The 21,305-nt window shown below is 40.2% G+C and overlaps 1 protein-coding gene across 1 annotated transcript in view; it reads left to right on the top strand.

Annotated features, from left to right (window-relative positions):
* Positions 1 to 21,305, top strand: part of disc1 (DISC1 scaffold protein) — a 244,214-nt gene that overhangs the window by 47,143 nt on the left and 175,766 nt on the right. The window contains exon 4 of the mRNA XM_028820155.2: positions 19,828 to 19,981. Within this exon, the coding sequence (XP_028675988.2) occupies positions 19,828 to 19,981 (154 nt within the window). The remainder of the gene's footprint in view (positions 1 to 19,827; positions 19,982 to 21,305) is intronic.

Raw genomic sequence — 21,305 nt, 5'->3', positions numbered from 1 at the left:
GCTTCACTAAAAATCTTAGTTCGGAAAACACCCCAGTACTCAGATGTTCCTAGGAAATGAAAGACATACCACGGTTATCTTTTTTGTTGAATGTAGAGTAAATTATTAGGCAGGCTGAGAGGGGTTTCCAAACTTTTACATATGACTGTATACTGTAATCTGTTCAGGTAGCCAATAAAAGGTGTCATTTTGCTTCACTTCTCATTGCATCCGAAATGGCTAACACGGTATAACACCCTACTACTACTGGAAGTACCTTGAAAGGAGGAGCTGGATATTTTTGCTAGTAAAAAGAACACAAGGTGACAGCCTTCTGGACATAATGGTCGCTGAAAATAAATGAATAAATTATAGAATGGCTTGTGGATATCACGAGTAACATGTTAACATTAAAGTGTTGTTGAGTTAAATCTTGGTATACTCAAGGATTATAAAGCTGTCTGCTGCATTATGTTCAGTTGTACTTATGCATAAAAGTTGTTTCTTGGCGTGTAGTTTGAGGGTTTCAGGCAGAGCTTGACTGGAAAATTCATGTTCTTTACTGGCGAATCATTCCAGGCTGCTTGTAACCAGCAAGTGGCAACACTGTACAGCAAGAACGTGTCGAAAACTTCAGGTGGGGAAGCCGGCAGCTCTCTGAGCCCTTTTGAGAGCAGTCAAAATGCTGGGTTTTCAGGCTGCAAGCCACGGTGCTCAGCGGTGCAGAAGAGAAGAGCGCACAGCAAAATTACATTTGTCAGGAGTCTGCTAGACTTAAGAGTGATTGCGGCTTATGACAGAAATCATAAAGAAAATGTCATGGTGTTCTGAATAGAGGGTGGCATGCTGTAACTGTTAGGTAACGGCGATTTTCTAACATTTCACGAAATACATTCCTGCTTGGGACTGGTTAGTTGGCTACTTGTTTTTGTAGACTTTTTTTTTTTTAACTTTCTAGCATGTCATCTGACCACGTCCTTGTATTCTCTCTAAATGTGCTTTCCCATTCCACAGATCCAAAGAATATTTTTTTTCCAGATTTGTTTTATTGAATCAGCCTACAACGTATCGGTGACACTAGCATGTCGTTTAAAGAGCATGTTTACAAAACTATTCAAATCATGTTTTTTTCCATCTTAAAAATGCTGGCAAATTAAGCTGTCTTCTAAAAGAGCAGAGTATTTGGAAATTAATTCATGCATTTATTTCTAGTAGTATGGACTACTGCAATGCAGTGTTCACTGGCTGTTTAAATTGTTCTTTAAGCAGACTTTCAGTTAATTTTAAAATATGCCAGTAAGAATTATTACCAGCACAAGAAAGTATGAACACATAACTCCAGTCCTCAAGTCCTTACATTGGCTCCCGGTTAAGTTTAGGGCGGATTTCAAAATCCTTCTTTTAACATATGAAGCCTGAAATGGGTAAGGCCCTAATTACTTATCTGAACTTATCATGACTTACAAACCAGAGAGCGCAATAGGATCTCAAGATGACAACCTGCTTATGATTCTAACGATTAATAAAATAACAGTGAGAAGTCAAGCTTTTAGTTATGGGGTTCCGAAGCTGTGGATTGATCTGCCTGCTGCTATGAGATGAGCCCCTTCAGTCTAAGTTTTTAAATCTCACGCTACTTCCGATTAGCATACCCTGACTAGAGCTGCTGATTAGCTGTGCATACTGCATGTCTGTTGTTAGTCATTAGTACTAAAGTATAATTACTGTGCTATTTATAAACTGCTACTGTCCCTCCCCATATCTGTCATTTTCTTGGTATCTTCACTGCTGTACTCCCAAGTTGTTTGCCTGCCTATGGAAAAGTCATCTCAGTTAAAGAAGCACTGGAATCATCAGGTAGAAGGGTTCTCTCATCTGATTTTCCGGCCCAGTACTGACTCAGCTGTGGAATGGCCAATGGGAGGCATCACTGGTTTTGGGGTGTGTGGTGTAGTGGATCCACAGTTCATGTCAAGAAGGACACTTTTTAAATAAATAATCGCTGCCTTCACGGCTTAGAAAGGGGGAGTGGTAGTGTGGCGGATCAGTTCCTGGGGAATTCGTGATGCGGGCGATCCTCGCTTAAGTGCACAGGTGAGGAGTTGTTCCCGGGAGCTGCTAACTTGCCACATCTGATCCACGTCCCCGTGATAAATAGAAGCGCGAGGCGGCTAGGAAGAGAAGGAGAGGAAAAGAAAGAAACGGAGGTTGGAGGAGAAGAAGGCGTCAGGAAGCAGGGAGAGGAAAGCCAGTGCAAGAGGGAGAGAAGAATGAGCGAGTGTAGGCTCGTGGGCAGCTGAGCAGTGAGCCTGGGTGTTTGGCCGGCACCCGAGGAGCAGTCGAATGTGGTCACTCCCGCTGAGCATTTTGTGAAGAGCGGGAGTGACCGGAAAAAGGATGGCTCGCTGCGTAAGGCTAAGAAGGCAGTGGGAGTTGGCACTTGGGATGTGAAAGCCCTAGTGTGAGTTCCCTGCTCGCTGGGGAGCCCAAGTCACAGTCTGGTTAAGCCTACAGGAGCCAAGGATGGGTGAGGTGAACAGACCAGCAGGAGAACGCAGAGAGTAAGGTCAGCTGCAGGTAGGGTGGTTCCCTTGGTGCATAGCCTGGATGGGAGAAGCAGGGGAGTCACCAGTAGAAAGGCACCGGGCTTTGTGTTAAAGGACAGCTTCCTGCCATTGTTTTAACCTCGGGTTTTAAAAGATTTTTTTTCTATTGGATTTTAACCTCCGCGATTTCACCTTGTTTTTATTGGATTATTTATGTGAAGGTTTTGATGCACTGCACTATTTATTTGAACACTGTTTTGTTTTGTTGCTTTTAAATAAAAGCACTTTGCACTTTTACACCATTCCCTTGCTTCATTGTTATGCCTCACTGCCTAGCACATCGGTGACATTACTGACGGTGTCGGGTTCAAGGGCTCCCAGATGGAAGATGGGAGCATGGAGCGAACCTGCATCGTCACAGGGCAATGGATGGTGGTTTGTTGGCCGAGGTCTCCATGACTCTGACTATGTCTGGCTTGTCTCTGACTTCTTTTCTACAATCTGGCTGTGGTTCTCCAGTTAGCTGATGGACAGGCGTTGCTGTTTTTCGTTATGCTTTGTTTTTTATGTATTTGAACAAATCTGTATCCTTATATGTGATAGTTCTGTATTTAGTGAGTGGTATCATCTATTTTTGCATTTTGCCTGAAGAGTTGTTGTGGTGGTCTATGCCTGCATTTGGTGAGGAGCATCATGCAGAAATAGTAGTTTGCACTGTTGTGTTTCTGAGATGGCCATGATAGACTGGCCATCAGCTCTCTGAAGAGGATTACTTGTGTTCTGTTGTGTGTTGGTGACACTTGATAATATCCTAACAATGTCCTGTCTCAACAAGATCAAAAAAAAATATCATTACTTTACAGAGGACAGAAATAACATTTTTAAAAAGCAAACAACATACCCATGAGTCTTGGGAAATTTGAAAAAGTGCCTAGTGCTAACCAGGGGCAGATCTACTATAAAACTAGTGAAGCTTAATCTTCAGGCTCCCTAATTCTGGAGGGGCTCCAGAAGTGAGTTTAGCCCACATTGTTTAAAAATATTTGGGTGTCTACTGTATGAGAAGGGGTTTTAAAAAATAATCATGTTCATAATATAGTGTAATTCAATGCAAAATAATACTTAACATAAAAATGAAAAAGTTATTAAAGTATCATGCAGGCAAGCTGAAAATGAAAAAAAATGATGGATTCATGCTAGAGCCAACAAGGGCTCGCTTTACACACTTGGCACTGCTGTTGAAAGGTATTTTAAATTAATTTTTAAAAATCCAACCCGACCCAAGCCTGCCTGCCTTCTTAGTCAATAGTGTGCAGTGCATTGAAAATGATAAACTTGTTAAAATGGCATTAAAAAAGTTAAAATGGCATTAACTGTAACTGCTTTATTACTTCATGGGCACATCTCTTCTTCTTCTTTCGGCTGCTTCCATTAAGGGTCGCCATAGCAGATCATCTTCTTCCATATCTTTCTGTCCTCTGCATCCTGCTCTGTTACACCCATCACCTGCATGTCCTCTCTCACCACATCCATAAACCTTCTCCTAGGCCTTTCTCTTTCCCTCTTGCCTGGCAGCTCTGTCCTTAGCATCCTTCTCCCAATATACCCAGCATCTCTCCTCTGCACATGTCCAAACCAACGCAATCTCGCCTCTCTAACTTTGTTTCCCAACGGTCCAACTTGAGCTGACCCTCTAATGTCCTCATTTCTAACCCCAGTGCAAATCTTAGCATCTTTAACTCTGCTACCTCTAGCTCTGTCTCCTGCTTTCTGGTCAGTGCCACCGTCTCTAACCCATATAACATAGCTGGTCTCATTATGTCTCATAATGGTCTCATTATGTCCTGTAGATCTTCCCTTTCACTCTTGCTGATACCCGTCTGTCACAAATTACTCCTGACACTCTTCTCCACCCATTCCACCCTCCTGCACTCTTTTTCACCTCTCTTCCACAATCCTCATTATTCTGTACTATTGATCCCAAGTATTTAAACTCATCCACCTTCGCCAATCTACTCCTTCTCTGATACAAAATATTTTAACATGGATTGATGTCCAGGAATTAGCTTTGTATCTGAAGCTTTTGTGGGTAATATTATTCTTTAAGTGTGCTAGGTGGGAGAAAAGGTTTAAGTCAATGGTCAATAATATATAAAGGTTTAAGTCAATGGTTAATAAAATATAAGTATTATGTTTTAGTCCTGCTTATCTGTATTTTCTGTTTTGTTGTTACTTTGGAATGAGTGTTTTTCATGTCATAAGTTAATTCCTGTTAGGTATGCTTATTATCTGTAATTTGTGTACTATTTCTTTAAAGGTTCTGCCATTCCTTGTGTTTTGGTGGGTGGAACCCTAGGAGGCAGGGCCACCCTGACATCACTGCTGCTGTGCCTTCCCTGGGCCTTTTATTGAGGTTAGACTTAGGGTAGGGGATATTGCCTTGCGGCAGATGCATGGGTACACTTTTTCATTCATAAATTAATTTTATGGGGGTTCCTTATTCCATCTGGCTCCACCTGCAGTCTAAGTCACCTTCCATAATCATCCTCATTTAAATTAGATCGGCAAGAGTGAGGGGTACCAGCAGTAGATCATTTAGAGATGAGTTCTGGTGTTGTGATCTTTATTAATTTTTAATGGGATTTCCTGGATGGATTTAAACAATGATCTAGCAGAAGTCATTATGTCATTAATTTTGTATAATTTGAAAGTAGTTCAAGATTTTTCCTTTTTTTGCTGTGACACCACCGTTGTTTTCTATTTTGGGGTTTTTGGTGTCTCCCAATGTCATAGCAATTGTCCCACAATTCATCTGGATGTGCACCACCTGTGGCTTCGTTAGAATGATGATTTAAAGGTTGCTCCTTAGTATTCAAGTGTTATAAATATATCTTACACTCAAATATTTCAAAAACGTTTGCTCCTTTTGTCTTTCTAGTTTTCTGATCTTTTACTCTTGATTCTGACTAAAGAGAAGTTTGACTTTGTTATGTTACTTGAGATTCCCAAAGCATGAAAGTCCCAAACAGTTCCAAAAATACTCATTTTGGGGACACTGTTAAAAACCCTGGCTACTAAAACAGAAATCCATGTAGAATATTTATAATTAAAAGATTTATTAATACAAAAATGCTCTGTAATAACAAGCAACTCAGTGGAACACAAAAGGTAAGAAGGAATTTCCTGAAAAGGCAAAGGCAATGCAAGGCGAACAAAATTCCAAAACCATTGTGCAATTCGAACAATCCATGATATCACAAAACACAGAATATTACAGTAATCAAGAGAACTCACCACACCACAAGTGCATTCAGATGATATGTAACCAACTGTGGAGTGCCCTCGCTTTTATAGGGCTGAGGGTAGTCTGTTGCAGTGATGAAATGGTAGCCCCAGCTCTTGATGGCAGATAATGAAGAAAAGTAACATTAACATTAAAATATATCACAAAAACGAGTTAAAAGGACATAAATCGATGAATTGAACCCCAGCCATGCAAGGAATCCTAGCTGAAAAGTAACAGACTTCCACTGCTGACCTTAGCTCACCTTTTGACTACGCGTATCTCCTTGTCCTCCACATTAAACACATTACTGTCTTGTGGTACTTTTCTTTGTTATTTCTGGTACTAAATTACTAAATTGCTTGTGTATTTAATATTAGTACATGTTAGCCTTGGCTTGCTTTTTTTTATCAAACCCTTTCTTGCCCTTTTTGTGCTTCTTTATACTTAAATCATTTCTTAATTTATAATGATTGCTTTAGGTTGTCTCAAAAAGCCAGAGGTTTACAGTTATATTCTCTCAAGTCAGATAATTTTGATATATTTTTGAACATTTAAAGTCATTTTGAGCTTTTACAGCTAGCTTCCCATTTTGGGCCTTAGTAAGCCAAAGCTAGCAAGTAGTAGTTGGGGGCTGCAAACCTGGAATAAGCTCATTTTGGGACAGTCTGCTTGTTTTTGAAGACCTCACACCCCTTTTTGCCATGTCCAGGTCTCTGAATCACAATCAGTGAAACAATGTCTGACTGAGAGAAAGACAATTAATTTATTTAAAAAAAAGATTTAATTATGTGTGGACTTACTAATAATTATATAAGCATTTTTTATTTTAGTTTGAACTGACCTTTCAGTACTATAGTAGTGATGTAGTGGAGCAGACACTTTTCCAGTTGACCTTTGTCTAATTTTTAGTTGCATGTTTTGATACAGCGTACAGTGACATTTCCAGATTTGATGCCACTCTGATATGACTGATGCTGATTGTCTGGAAGGAGATATGTGATGAAATATGTGCCTGCAAGGTACTGCAAAGGGTGCAGGTCACTTTAGGGTTTGCTGTCCTGGAAATATTTATAAATGTACCTTGTTACTGTGAAGTTACAGATGCAGGACTTCCTGCAGGAAGTCAATAGATTAAAACCATATACCTGAGATATATTTGGAGATATATTTGGATATCATAGGATACTGTGAGCTATGAACGGTTTTATTTAAAAAAAAGATGGCTTGGAGTAATGTGTTGTACTATTGTTCATGATATGAAGACCATTATGCAACGTCAGTATGGAGTCATTGTTTGATAGACTCTTTCATGACCCTTAATGGATGTGTTCAGTATTCATGGAAGATTCTTTTCTGTGGCCAACTATCATGATGATGGTAGTGATGATAGATTGTGATATACATTATAACCTCTAGGGGGCGCTGCAGCTCCCCAAACACCTGACACAAAAGCTCGGACACAAGTTCAGCACTCGAAATGAGGATTTTATTGTGTGAAGCTCTTGTAAGGGAAGAGTTTCCCACACCACAATCACAATCACAGTTCTTAGTAGAACAACACTGTAATACTTTTGTCTTCTCTTTCTCAGCCTCTCCTCCACTCCTCTCCACAAGCTTTGTCCTCCTCTTCCCAAATCTGGCATTGTTGAGGCAGGCAGCTCCTTTTTATTTAATCCCCGGAAGTACTTGTGGTGTCCTGAACCTGTGGCTCAGAGGCACTTCTAGATGATGTTGCAGCCCAATCAAGTAGGGCTCACCAGTCCATTCAGCAGCACCTGGCTGCACCCACGGAACCCAACCGGGCTGAGTCATCAAACTCCAATTCCCAAGATTCAATACCGTAACCCAGGGGGACTGAAATCTAGTGCCCTGGGGGAGACAAAGCCCTGTGCAAGCTGTCTCCTCCTGTCCTTTCATGCTGTGGGCGTCCTGGCTGGTTAAGGGTTTCCAGGAAGCGTCCTTCACAACATTTATTGTCAGACATGCTTATTTCAGTTCAGGATCGTTAGGCTGCTGAGTTAAAGGCAGGAACCAACCACCGAGTTTGCTGCTTTTGCATTGCTGGGCACACTTACAAGTTCATTTCTTTTTTGGTTGAAGTGATTTTTTTTGGACAATATATTATGACGTCATAATTCTACAAAATTAACTTTTTTTCATATGGTGTCATGCATGTGCACAGGAGGACCTTCTCACAGGCTCAGTTGAGGTATGTAATAACCCTCTGAGAAGAGAGGGGACACTGCCGCTAACACTGCCATCTCCATTGTTTCCCACAGTGCAGAGAAGACACCCAGTGAAGGCATTGAGTCCTGCCCCTTCTGGTCTCCGTAAAATCCCAGGCGTCCCAGAAGGCGGCATCATTACTGGCCGTAGCAACCCACTAGACAGAGCCCTTCTAGAGCTACTGCAGCCTTTGTTTATTTGGAGATTTTCCCATAAGGGACGTATGCCAATGAGTGTTACTTTTGTTTATTTCTGTTTGTTTTGCTTTCTCCGGACAATAAAACAGGCAACCCAGTTGGTGCCCAAAAATTTCCGTGTTGCATTCTGAGCTGTCACTCCCGCACCCAGTGACAGTGATTATATATGGTATGGGGTGCATGTATCACGTATTAGCTTGGATTTATGTGTATTTTATGTTTTACTTGTGAAAAACATGGACCCACAGAACAAGTTGAACTTTTCCATTTTGGCCACACATTATTTTGTTTCCACCATTAAAAAAATCCAGTGATCACATTAATGATATAGATTTCCTAAATGGTGCTAATTTGTCGGCATGCATTTCTCTCTTGTTCTTCTCTTGCATTCCATATCCTGGATTTTGCCTTGCTGTCTGCCTCTTCTGTGATGTGCTTGACGCTCAGCAGATGTCGGTGGCCTTCTTTTTCCTTCATTCTTTTATGAGTTCTTTGTCACGTTCAATGATCAATAAACACGTTACTTACACTTGATTATGAATACTGAACTTGTTTGTACTGTATCAAATGGCTTGCAAAGACCGTACAATAAACATTTCTGCTAAGCAGTAAGGTGGCCACCAAGTTGTTGCAAATTAAAAATTTTGTGAATTTCCAGAACATATCAGGCTATATTCAGGATGACTTCTTGCTTGTCTGTGTGTGTTTTGCCTGCTTATTCTTTCTTGGTCTTCATCACTTAATCATCTTCTGAGATGTGCTTTGCCATTCTTGCATTCTGTATCTGGAAATTGATGCTCAACAGATGGTGCTGCTCTTCTTCCTCCTCTTCATCCTGTTATGGAGTTCTCTGTCATCGACCTGTGCGATTTGGTTGACACTCAGTAGATGTCACTGGTGTTCAGTTTCCCAAAGTTGTGGAATTTCTAGAATATATCAGGCTGCATTCAGGGTGAATTCTTACTTGTCTGTGTGTATCAGCATCTTGTGTGTTTATTCTTTCTCGTTCTTAGTCACTTTGACAGTGAAGAGTCTTGTCTAGCGTCAGCTATCATGATGATTATGTTGATGATCATTATTTATGCAGATTTATTGCCAAACATACTTAATCCAGTTCAGGATCATTAGGGTGCCAGTTGGATCGAGGTAAAGGCAGGAATCAACCTCCAAATGGGCAGCTGTTGCATTGCTAGGCACACTTACAAATGAATTGCTTTATTAGGTTTAACTGAATTTTTCTGAAATGGTGAAGATGGGTGGACTGGTTCAGGAGCTCTCCTTTCTTCGCAGTTTGTCCACAAATCCCCAGACAGTCCTCAAGTGACAGGCAGATGGCAGACAATCCAGACCCCAACCAACCAATGAAGAAACGATCCAGGAAAAATTAATAAGCACAGGTAACCCAACAGAAGACAGACAGACAGACAGGAACTTGAAACAGAAATTTTTTTTCTTCCTTTTGGTCACCGGCCTTTATTTAAAAGCTGTGTTCACCTCCTTTGACCCTAACAACCCCTGCACCCTCAAAAGAAGACCAATCAGAGCCACTGCAGGGACTGATGGGAGTTGCAGTTTTAATCTCTTGTAGCACCGCTACACAGTATATATATATATATATATATATATATATATATATATATATATATATATATATATATATATATATATATATATATATATGTATGTATATATATATATATATATATATTTATATATATATATATATATATCTATAATAATAAAAGGCAAAGCCCTCACTGACTGATTCACTCACTCACTGACTGACTGACTCACTCATCACTAATTCTCCAACTTCCCGTGTAGGTGGAAGGCTGAAATTTGGCAGGCTCATTCCTTACAGCTTACTTACAAAAGTTAGGCAGGTTTCATTTCATTCGAAATTCAACGCGTAATGGTCATAACTGGAACCTCTTTTTTCACAATATACTGTAATGGACGGCAGCTCGATGGCCGTGGGAGGAGGAGTTGAGTGTCACGTCATCACGCCTCCCACGTAATCACGTGAAAAGACTGTGAACGCAGTAGGGACAAATGAAGGAGGAGCCGCAAACAGAGAAGAACAAAAAATTCATTAAACAATTGAGAAGGGAGCGAGTGAAGCATACAAGCATGTTCATAAGGGAAACAAAGCACGGTGTAAAACGTAAGTTTAAATTAAGTTTATAGAAACGCTCCCGCTGCGGATTGCAATAACATATTCGCGAGATAAAAGTTTAATGAGAAGACACGAGGTATAAACGAACCACACGCCGTAGCACAACGTTAGGGGCAACAGTTTCAACCATTCTATGATCTGCTTCTCGCAACTGAAAGATGGCACATAGCGGATGTTAGCCCACTTGCTGACCGCAACGTTAGGGGCTTCAACTCTGGCGCTGACGATATTCGATTCTCGAGAGGGGATGCAGTGAGTGTGTATGCCTGATGAGCCCAGAATTAGGGAGAAACACGTGTCGCATACTCTTTGCATTATTTGAAAGTAAACTATTAAAACCATTCTATGATCAGCTTCTGGGAACAGAAAGAGGGCACGTGGCGGATGTAAGGCGACTTCCTGATCAACCACAAGCGTAACCTGGCAGGTAACCATCCATGCAGTCTGATTGTGATTCAGAAAACGAATGCCATGAATTTAATTACCACGATCTACATACTGTCAAATAAACGAAACACACACCGTAGCGGGACAGCTGTGAAAAGCGAGGTTCACAAAAAAACAGATCCTTAACAAATTGTTATTGGTATATTTTCGATCCGTTTAAAAAGGTTTTATTTTCTTCTTAAAAAATTAAAAGCAGTACTTCGCTGCAACGAAGCGTGAGAATTTGGCTATATGTATCTGCTTCTCACAATTAAAAGAGGGCACGTAGCGGATTTTAGACGACTTCATGACCAAACATAAGTGTTACCTACCAGGTAACAGGTGACAGGTATTTTGCTATTTATCTATATATATAAAGGAGAGTTGGGATCCGAGAGACTGTGTTTGTGTGTTTGTGGAGGGATGGAGAGTTAAGGCGGGTGTTGGAGTCACGTGATCATCTCCCCTCCCATTCACCTCATTTCATTCACTTCATTTCGCTCCAAGCTGAGCTCCGCAGCTGGCGCGGTCTTGCTGTTCTTGATTTGCTTTTCACATGGCCAAGTATACGTTGCATACACAAGAGTAAGCTCAGTGCACAACTTGGTCATATTACAACCGGAGGGGCGAACTGACAACACGGTATACAAAGAGATCCTTAACAAATAATTATTGGTATAATTTCCCTCAGTTTATTATTTAAAATTTTAAAGCAGTACTTCGCCGCTGCGAAGCGCGGGTATTTTGCTAGTATATATATATAGATAGATATATATATATATATATAGATATATATATATATAGATATATATAGATATAGATATAGATAGATATAGATATAGATATATATATGTATGTATGTCTATATATATATGTAGATATGTATATATATGTGTATATATATATATGTAGATTTGTAAATATGGGTATGTATATATATATATATATGTAGATTTGTAAATATGGGTATGTATATATATATATATATATGTAGATTTGTAAATATGTATATGTATATATATGTGTCTGTATGTGTATATATATATATATATTATGTATGTGTATGTATGTATATATGTGTATATGTATATATGTATGTGTGTGTGTATGTATGTATGTGTATATATATGTTGATATGTGTATATATATATGTATATATATGTGGATGTGTATATGTATATATATATATATATATATATATATATATGTATATGTAGATAGATATGTGTATATGTAGATATGTATATATATGTATATATGTTTATGTATATATATCTTTACATACCCTCTTTAACACACTACCTCTCTGCTGCGAAGCGCGGGTATTTTGCTAGTATATATATATATATACAGTGCAACTTCGGTTTGTGAGTGTTTTGCAAGACGAGCAAAAACTTTTAATAAATTTTGACTTGATAAATGAGCGAGGTCTTGCAGTACGAGTAGTATGTATATGCTTTGTCTGCTGAGCGGCAAGTGATCACAACTGAGCTGATGGTTCTTCTCTCGCTCTTGCTGCGGGATTGTGGGCAATCGTCTCCTATTCTCCGTCTGAGTCGGCGTGCCTCACTCATATAGTCAACATCCATACGAGCGTATACTGTTTACTGCAGCATTAGCATTGTGACTGTGTGTGCACGCGTTCGCGCGCGCGTGTGTGTGTGTGCTCGTGCGTGCGCGCGCGCGTGCTGTGACGTGCGAGTCCCCGTCTTGCACCCTAAAACACGAAGCTGAGTCTCAGTACTTTAGTAACACCAGCTTTATTCAGCTTGAAACAGCAACAGCGCGGTTATTTATTGTAGCGGGATCTGCCACCCTCCTATACACAGACACAGCAGTCAGGCAGGGAACTGCGCATTTGTAATGTTCTTTGTTCCTTGTATCACCCATCGACGGCAGGCGCTTATAGCAAGTCCGCGATCTTTTCGGATTCGCTTTTACGGCGAATTGCTACAGTGCTGGGAGACTGCGATTGCTTTGGGACGCTCTTCCGCGTGTTGTCCCTTTGGGTGCAATCCCACAAGAGTTTAGAAACTCACTCACACCAGCCATGATTCTTTTCAAAGGTAAAGTGCATAGTAATTTGTTTTATGTTTTTTTACTTTATATTTTGCATTAATCATTTTTATATAAATAGTTTTGGGTTGTGGAACAAATCATCTGAGTTTCCATTATTTCTTATGGGGAAATTCACTTTGATATACGAGTGCTTTGGACTACGAGCATGTTTCCGGAACGAATTATGCTCGCAAACCGAGGTTCCACTGTATATAGGTTGTTGTTTTTGTTAATTTTGAGTTCATGTCTTTATGTTATTTCTGTTGGTTTCATATGTCATTCCTTAGTTATGTTCTGTCACTTTAAGTATTCGGCTGTTTCTTATTGTTTGTCAGTGGAGCCGCAGGAGGCGGGGCCACCCTGATGACACTGCTCCTGAGCTATCACTCTGGCAATATAAGTGAGTGCGGGAGGCTCAGGGTCCTTCAGGATTTCTTGTTGGATATTCTGTTTTTTTGTGACTCTTGCTTCTGATTTCTGGATTGTGGTTTCGGATTTGTTTAGTTAGGATTGTGTGTTAGGCAACTGCTTTGTGCCTCTTTTTGATCTTTTGAGCCTTTCCTTCTGTTTTCTAGTTTTGTTGATACCGTATATACTCACGTACAAGTTGGGTCTTGAAACCTGAAAAATCAATCATAAAATCAGACCCTGACTTATATGCCCGTTCAAAAATGCGACCCTTACATTTTTTTTCTTTACATCTACTTGCTTCCTCCAATCTCGCACCAGATTCTCAGACAAATTGAAATTTGTTGCAGCAGCACAGTTACCAATTTCTTTCACCATTTCAATGACTTTTAAGTTAAAACTTAATGCTCTTACGATAAAGGTGTATGAGGGTGTGAGATACAAAAAACACAAAACAGTGCAAACGTTGCTTCGGAATAGTTTGGGCATTACTGTGTGGTCACATAGGCACAATACATAGAAGAAAAAGGCAGTGTGCTCCGTGGTTACTCTCTCCAGTGGGCGTTAGCATTTCATAATCTCTTGGACCAATAGTGGGAGTTTTCCGCATTCGACTTATATGACCGACATTATAAAATACCGTAAATTATATGGTAAAATCCACAGGAGAACTTAAACATGATAATATATGGTAAATCATTTATTCATAAAATTCATCTTTTGCTCTTTTAATATAAGACAAGAGTTTATGTTCATTCCTCCTTTTGTGGAGCTTTTGCTATATTTTTTGTGATATTTCTACATTTTTTTTCCAATTCCCCATTTTTGGGCCTGCTCCATCTGAAGCCAGCAGGTAGGATTAGGAGCCTGTCTGAGTTTGGGTCAGTCTCTGCTGGGCAGACCAATTAGGGCCCTAGCCTGCTCCCTTGCTTGTCTTTGGAGGTCCTAAGAAAAACGAGGCTTAGCTTAGCTTTTAATTCTGGTTTAATTTCTTGAAAAATGCTACTGAATAAAAGAGTAAAAAACAGCATCATGTCAGAGCAAGACTCTCTCGGTCAACAATGAATGAACATCATGAGCGAGTTTTTTCTTTTTTCTTCTTTGGCTCATCAGCTGTGTGTAGGAGGCCTGATTTGGAAAACGTCCAAAGACTGGACAACTTGATGATTCTAGCAAGACAGTCCTGGAATGTTAAGACGTTTTGATAGAGAGATAGCCAGGAGTCAGGAGTATTAACTGCTCTTTTTGCTATCTTATTCATAAACTGTTCATAAAAATGATAAAATAAATAATTCAGTTGTCTGGAACTCACATTCTTGCTGTCTGTTACCAGAACACCCTGGCAAAAGTCAGACCTTCAGCTCTGCCCTCATCTCTGGATCTTTACAGCTTATCTTCTAATACCATACCATACTATACAATACCATACCATAATATGCCATACCATACCGTTTTCTATGCCCGCTTAATCCTGAGCATAGCCGCAGGATATCCCATCTACAATGCAAGCTAAATATGCATGTAAATACAGTAATAAAAGAGCATAAATGTTTTCTCATCCATGTAAATGCTAAATCACAGTGACATGCTGATTATTCTTTATTGAACACTACAGTATTGCCATGCCATTTATTGCTTGTCTATGCCCACACTTTATTTGATGCTGCTGTCTTATTTAATAAAACTGAAACTGAACTCATGATATATAACACATGGTGCTGTATTTAAACTGAGAAAGGGGAATAAAGACTTCATAACTTCAAAATTAAATCCTTACTCTTGCAATTCATCATTTAAAGGAACACTTCACTGAAAATTAATGTTGTAACATTTTTCTGAAATATGTATTCAAAGCATATGATATAATTTACTTAGCCTTTCAAAAAGTCTTTGACTCACAGTAAAGATTAAATTTGGAGCTAGATGCTGTAGGAATCAGAGGTAATGTACACAACTTGATCTCAAGTTTGTTAACCAGCAAAAGACTAAGGGTACAGATAAGGGGAGAATACCCCTCATGGGGTGAGGCCATCAGTGGAGACCCTCAAGGTCTGCCCTTGGACTGCAACTTTTTTCTGATTTATATGAATGACATGGATTCCAGTATAGTTAGTAAACCTGTGAAAGGACACTAAAGTTGGAGGAATGACACTAAGGAGGCAGCAAAAAAATTCAAAAAGACTGGATGAACACTTGGAAAATATAGTATAACATAGAAAAGTGCAAAGTGTTACACGTGAACAATAGGAACATCATTTATAAATTTAAGATGGGAGACACTGTCCTACTGGTAGTGACCTCTAAAAAGGATTAAAGGGTTTACATTGAGACGACAATGTGCAGAAGCAATTGTAAAGGAAAATAAAATGTTAGGTAATCTCGTAAAAACTATTGAATACAAATCAGGGAACATTATGCTTAGACTGTATAACACAGAAGTGTGATCATATCTGGAGTATTTTGTGAAGTTGTGCTCACTACAGTAGCAACACTTGAAGTTTTGTCCAGCAGAGCAAACAAGTGCATCCCAAGGACCTAAGGACATGTCCTACTCCGACAGAATGAATGAGTTAAGTTGCTTTCGCTTTGAGAGCATGGAGGCTTGATCTGGGCTTTGATAAAGTAAATGCAGCAGAATTCTCTGGTGGTGGAACACATACTCAAGGACACCAGTAGAAATTAACTGGAAGTGCATTAATGACTAAAACGAGGAAGCACTTCTTTACTCAAAAAATTTTGGTATTCAGGAACTCAAAACCACTGAGACACTTAGATGAAGCAGAAACCTTGATGACCTTTAAGAAGTATCTGGATGAGATATTGGGAGAGCTTAGCTAATAGCTAAACAAAGAAGTTTGGTGGAGTGAGCGGTCTGCTGTAGTTTGTCAAATTTCTTATGTATTGGAAAGATATTATTTTTTATGTAATTCATAAAAAATGACAAAAGAAAATATGGGAATACATATAATGAAAGAAAAACCACTGTGCACAAAAGGGGAGAAAACACAAAGCCTTTGTAAATAAAAGGGTAACTGTACACTGCAATATACAGTGCCGTATTATGTACAATACCTTGCAAAAACTCTAAACGTGGCATCCATCCATATGATGGTATTAACTGCTGCAGCCAGCAATTAAACTTTGAGTATCTTGATTTGAACATCTCCAGCTCTGGAGAGGAAAGAATCCCAAGCTATTCATAAACAGGAGGCACAACATCACGGTCCACAAAACCTAATAACAGTTTAATGTGCAGGCAAACCTTTGCATCATTTTTATTAAGTGCCCACTAAGTAAAATATCTGTACCTTTCCCCACAATAGCTGTCAAAGATGGAAGAAGACACTAATTAGCTTCACACATTGGTCCAGCCAGTTTATAATATAATCCCAAGTGTTGTGTTGCATTACCACCAGGCGCCGCAGCAGCACCAACCAACCACTCCACTATATCTGACCTGGGCAGTGACTGCATCACACGTCTTTGTACATTTAACTCTAGACACAACAAAAGCCTTATGTGAATGGAGTCACTTAAATGAATTCAACATGCAAACAACAGTAGACAAATCAAATTATAACATGAAGATGATCAGTTCCTCAGAATTATCAGATCAGGGGTCTTCCATCTGAAGGCAAGAAAAGGTTTAGCAAGTGCTGTGCCCAAACATATGAGCTTACACTGGTGTGCAGAGAAAGCAAGGTGTGAAAAGAAAAAGAATCCTTCAGCTACAAGCATTCAGGGAATGTGCCCCAGCATTATATCTATGAGAATAAGTAGTAAGAGGCAGCTTTGAATGGAGCAGACAAGAAATTAGAAACCAGAAAGCAAAAACTGGAGGACCAATACTTGTGCATAAATGTCCTGGGACATCATGGGGGCAAAATTGAAATAGAGGACATCCGGGCAGAAGACCACTAAATGTAGCTTTAAGGGGTAAGATATGAGATGCTGTATAACCTACAGTGCCTTCAGAAAGTATTCACACCCCTTCACTTTTTCACATTGTGTTATGTTGCAGACTTACGTTAAAGTCATTTTTACCCTCATTGAACAAAACTCAATATCCCAGAATGACAAAGCGAAAAGCAGGATTTTAGAAAGTTCTGCAAATTTATTACACATTAACAAATATAAATATCAATGTGAAATAACACACTGATATAAGTATAAGTACTCAGACCCTTTGTTAAGTACTTAGCTGAAGCCCATTTGACAACAATTACTGCCTTCATTGGTGAGATGCAACAAGCTTTGCTCACCTAGATTTTCTGCCGTTCTTCTCTGCAGATGCCCTCAAGCTCTGTCACGTTGGAGGAGACCATCAGTGGACAGCTATAGTATTTTCAGATTTCTCAACAGATGTTCAGTTGGGTTCAAGTTTGGGCTCTGGCTGGACCACACAAGAACATTCATAGAGTTGACCCTATGGACAACTTGGAAGGTGAACCTTCAGCCCAGTCTGAGCTCCAGAGCACTCAGGAATAGGTTCAGTGAAATGCTTTTCTGGTGGTATGGTACTGAACAGGCGATGAGTGGTGCTAGGTGTCCTCCATATGCAATGCTTAGAACTGAAGCCAAAAAGTTCAATCTTGGTTTCACCAGGCAAGAGAATCTTGTTTTCTCACAGTTTGAAAATCTTAGGTGCCTTTTTTGCAAACTCCAAGTGGGAATTCATGTGGTGTCTGGCCACTTGGCCATTCAGCCCAGGTTACTGGAGTGTTACAGTGGTGGTTGCCCCATCTCCACACAGGTTCTCTGTTGCTCAGCCAAAATGAGCACTAGTTTCTTGGTCTCTTCTCTTACCAAGATCTTAACCCCCTACCACAATAGCTTGATTTGGCCACCTCTTGGAAGAGTCATTGTTCTTCCATTGAAGAATTATGGTGGCCACTGTGCTCTTGGGAACTTTCAGTGCTGTAGGATGTTTTTGCAGCCTTCCAAACACAATCCTGCCCTTAAATTCTGCCTGGCAATTCCTTCAACCTCATGGCCTGATGTTTGCTCTGATACACAATGTCATCTGTAGGGCCTTCTGTAGACAGGTGTGCGCGTTTCCTAATCGTGTCCACTCAATTGAATTGACCACAGGTGGACAATAAACAAGGTGTAGGAACAATGATGGCCAAAAGAATGGGATGCACATGAGCCAAATTGCAAGTGTCATAAGTAATGGTCTCAATAATTGTAACAATGGGATAGTTTAGTTTATTTTTAAATAAGTTTTCTACAAATTACTGAAAATCCTGTTTTTTTTTGCTTTGCCATTTTGGACTATTCAGTGTTGCTTGATGAAGGAAAAATGAATTGAAATGATTTTAGCACAAGGCAGCAGCATAACAAAATGTGAAAAAAGTGAAGGGGTCTGAATACTTTCGTAAGGCACTGTATACACAGATTTAAATCAAATAAATCGATGATTGAGGTTTCTTGATGAAAATGTCATATTTTTGAAGATACTAATCCCAGCAAAGTCAGGCCCTGAGACTTGCGTAGGGGTCAATAAGCAGACAACACGTAAAGAACTGAGAAGAGAAGGAAAACTAAGAAGTCAGAAAAAAAGGATGGTCAGGTAAAGGAGATGCAAGCAAGATGTCTGACGCATTATTTATTGCTTTATTTAAGTTAGGAAGTCCTTTAACTCAAGGTCAGCCCATCACAAGCTTGTTTAAGATTAAAACAGGAGTCTGTGGGCTGGAGCCAATCCTGGCGGCACTGAACACCAAGGCAGGACACAGCCCTGGACAGGACATCACACTGAGGGTTACCAAAATCAAGACACGAACGCCTGAGTGACTGGCAAGATGTGATAAAGTAGACAGGTAGTAAGAGTCTGGAGTCAGGACTAGACTAATAACATATCAGGAAAAGTAAAGTCAATCATGGCACCTGCAAGGAATGACAGTGTTGTACTCTGCACACGTGGCTCTACTGCATAGTGAGGAAAAGATGTCGGATTTCAAGATTACTGCTGATTCATAGAAAGGGTCTGTTAGGATGCGCTCTCTTTGACCTGCTTATGAATAAAGAAAGAAAATGGACAGATGGATGGATGGAAGGATCAGAGTCAAAATATAAATAATCATTTTAATTCTGCATTGAATGTCTTATATTGGGGTGGCGCAGTGGGTAGCGCGCGCAGTTAGGAGACCTGGGTTCACTTCTCGGGTCCTCCCTGCGTGGACTTTGCATGTTCTCCCCGTGTCTGTGTGGGTTTCCTCCGGGTGCTCCGGTTTCTTCCCACAGTCCAAGTTAGGTGCATTGACGATCCTAAATTGTCCCTAGGGTGTGTGTGTGTGATCTGCGGTGGGCTGGTGCCTGCCTGGGTTTGTTTCCTGCCTTGCACCCTGTGTTGGCTGGGATTGGCTCCGGCAGACCCCCGTGACCCTGTAGTTAGGATATAGTGGGTTAGATAATGGATGGATGATTGTCTTATATTAAATAAAAGATGACTGTCTGATAAAGCAGTTTCAAGATGTTGTGCATTGTGAAGGACATAATAAAAAAAATTTTATATTTCACCAGCTGACAAATTCCGCCAGAAGTTAGTGGAGCTGAGGAAGGAAAAAAGCTTGTTGAAGCTGGGCTTGCCATCCATGCATCCCTGTGTGTCGAGGCTAATCGAGCGGCTGAAGGATCAGCTCCAGTCATCTTTACAGCAAACCCCTGGAAGCTGTGGGTGAGTAGGAAGAGATATAATTAGTGCAGAGAATTCTTATGATCCCAGAAGACGGGGACAAAAGAGGACTCTGTTTTTTATTATTATTATTATTATACTGTAATGGCTCCATGCTGGCTTCTAAAGCTTAACTGTGAATGACTTCATGATTAAAAACAAATTGCTCTGCCTGATGGTGGAATTATCTTTTATTTTTAGCAGATGATAAGAGTATTGTTAAATGTTGGCAGTAGTCATCAAGGCTCTATTGTGGCGAAGAAGAACATCTCTGAAAGTTCAGAGTTTGGAAACATCTTATTAGTAGGAGAGGACTGCACCACTTTTTAGCTGGAACCCCAGCATACAAGGTGCAACACAAAAATAACCGAATTGGTAAAAAAATATATATTTATTGATGAAAACAGCATTCTAAACATGGTCACCTTCTATTTACTCCCTCCCGATCTCTACTCCCGATCTCTACACCGCTCCATACATATCTTCCACTGATTGAAACGGTGCTGGAAGACTTCTTACTTGAGGCTTTTCAACAGACTTGCCGTTTCTGTTTTAACTTCATCCATTGAAGAAAAATGTGTTCCCTTCAGGTCACTTTTGATTTTCTGGAACAAGTAAAAATCACAGGGAGCTAAATCGGGCGAATAGGGAGGATGATCGAGGACAGGAATGTTTTTTGTCAGTCACAAACTGCTCTACGGATAAAGCATTGTGCACGGGAGCGTTGTCTTGGTGAAGCGCCCACCCTCCTCTCCACATTTTCTTGTCCTTCCTTGAAACGTTTGTGCCACTCAAAAACTTGTGTGCAAGACAAACTGTTATCACCATACACTGTTTTTATCATTTCGTAAGTTGCTGTGGCCGTTTTGCTCAATTTCACGAGAAATTTGATGTTGATTTGCTGTTCAACTTTTTTCACCCGACATTACAATGACAACTTGTGCAGCGATTGTTGTGCAAATACTGACTGGGCTCTTCACAGGATATACCGCCGGTGTGAGGGGGCGTGTAGGAGGGGATATACTTCTATGATTCACGTTCGGCTGACCTCCAGACGGTTTTCCAGGGCAGCCCCAAGGCCAGTCTCACCTCGTACATCTAAAATTGTGATTGGCAGCTCTTCTCAAACCCTAAAATAACAAAAAACTTCTTTTTCATTCAGCTGCTCCTGTTAGGGATCATCTTCTTCTATATCTTCCTGTCCTCTGCACACCCATCATCTGCATGTCCTCTCTCAGCACATCCATAAACCTTCTCTTAGGCCTTCCTATTTTCCTCTTACCTGGCAGCTCCATCTTTAGCATCCTTTTCCCAATATACTCAGCAT

The sequence above is a fragment of the Erpetoichthys calabaricus genome, chromosome 15 (genome assembly GCF_900747795.2).
Source record: "Erpetoichthys calabaricus chromosome 15, fErpCal1.3, whole genome shotgun sequence".
NCBI classification, from domain to species: Eukaryota; Metazoa; Chordata; class Cladistia; order Polypteriformes; family Polypteridae; genus Erpetoichthys; species Erpetoichthys calabaricus.
The sequence above is the reverse complement of the archived record's forward strand: the minus strand, read 5'-3'. Positions and strand labels throughout refer to the sequence as shown.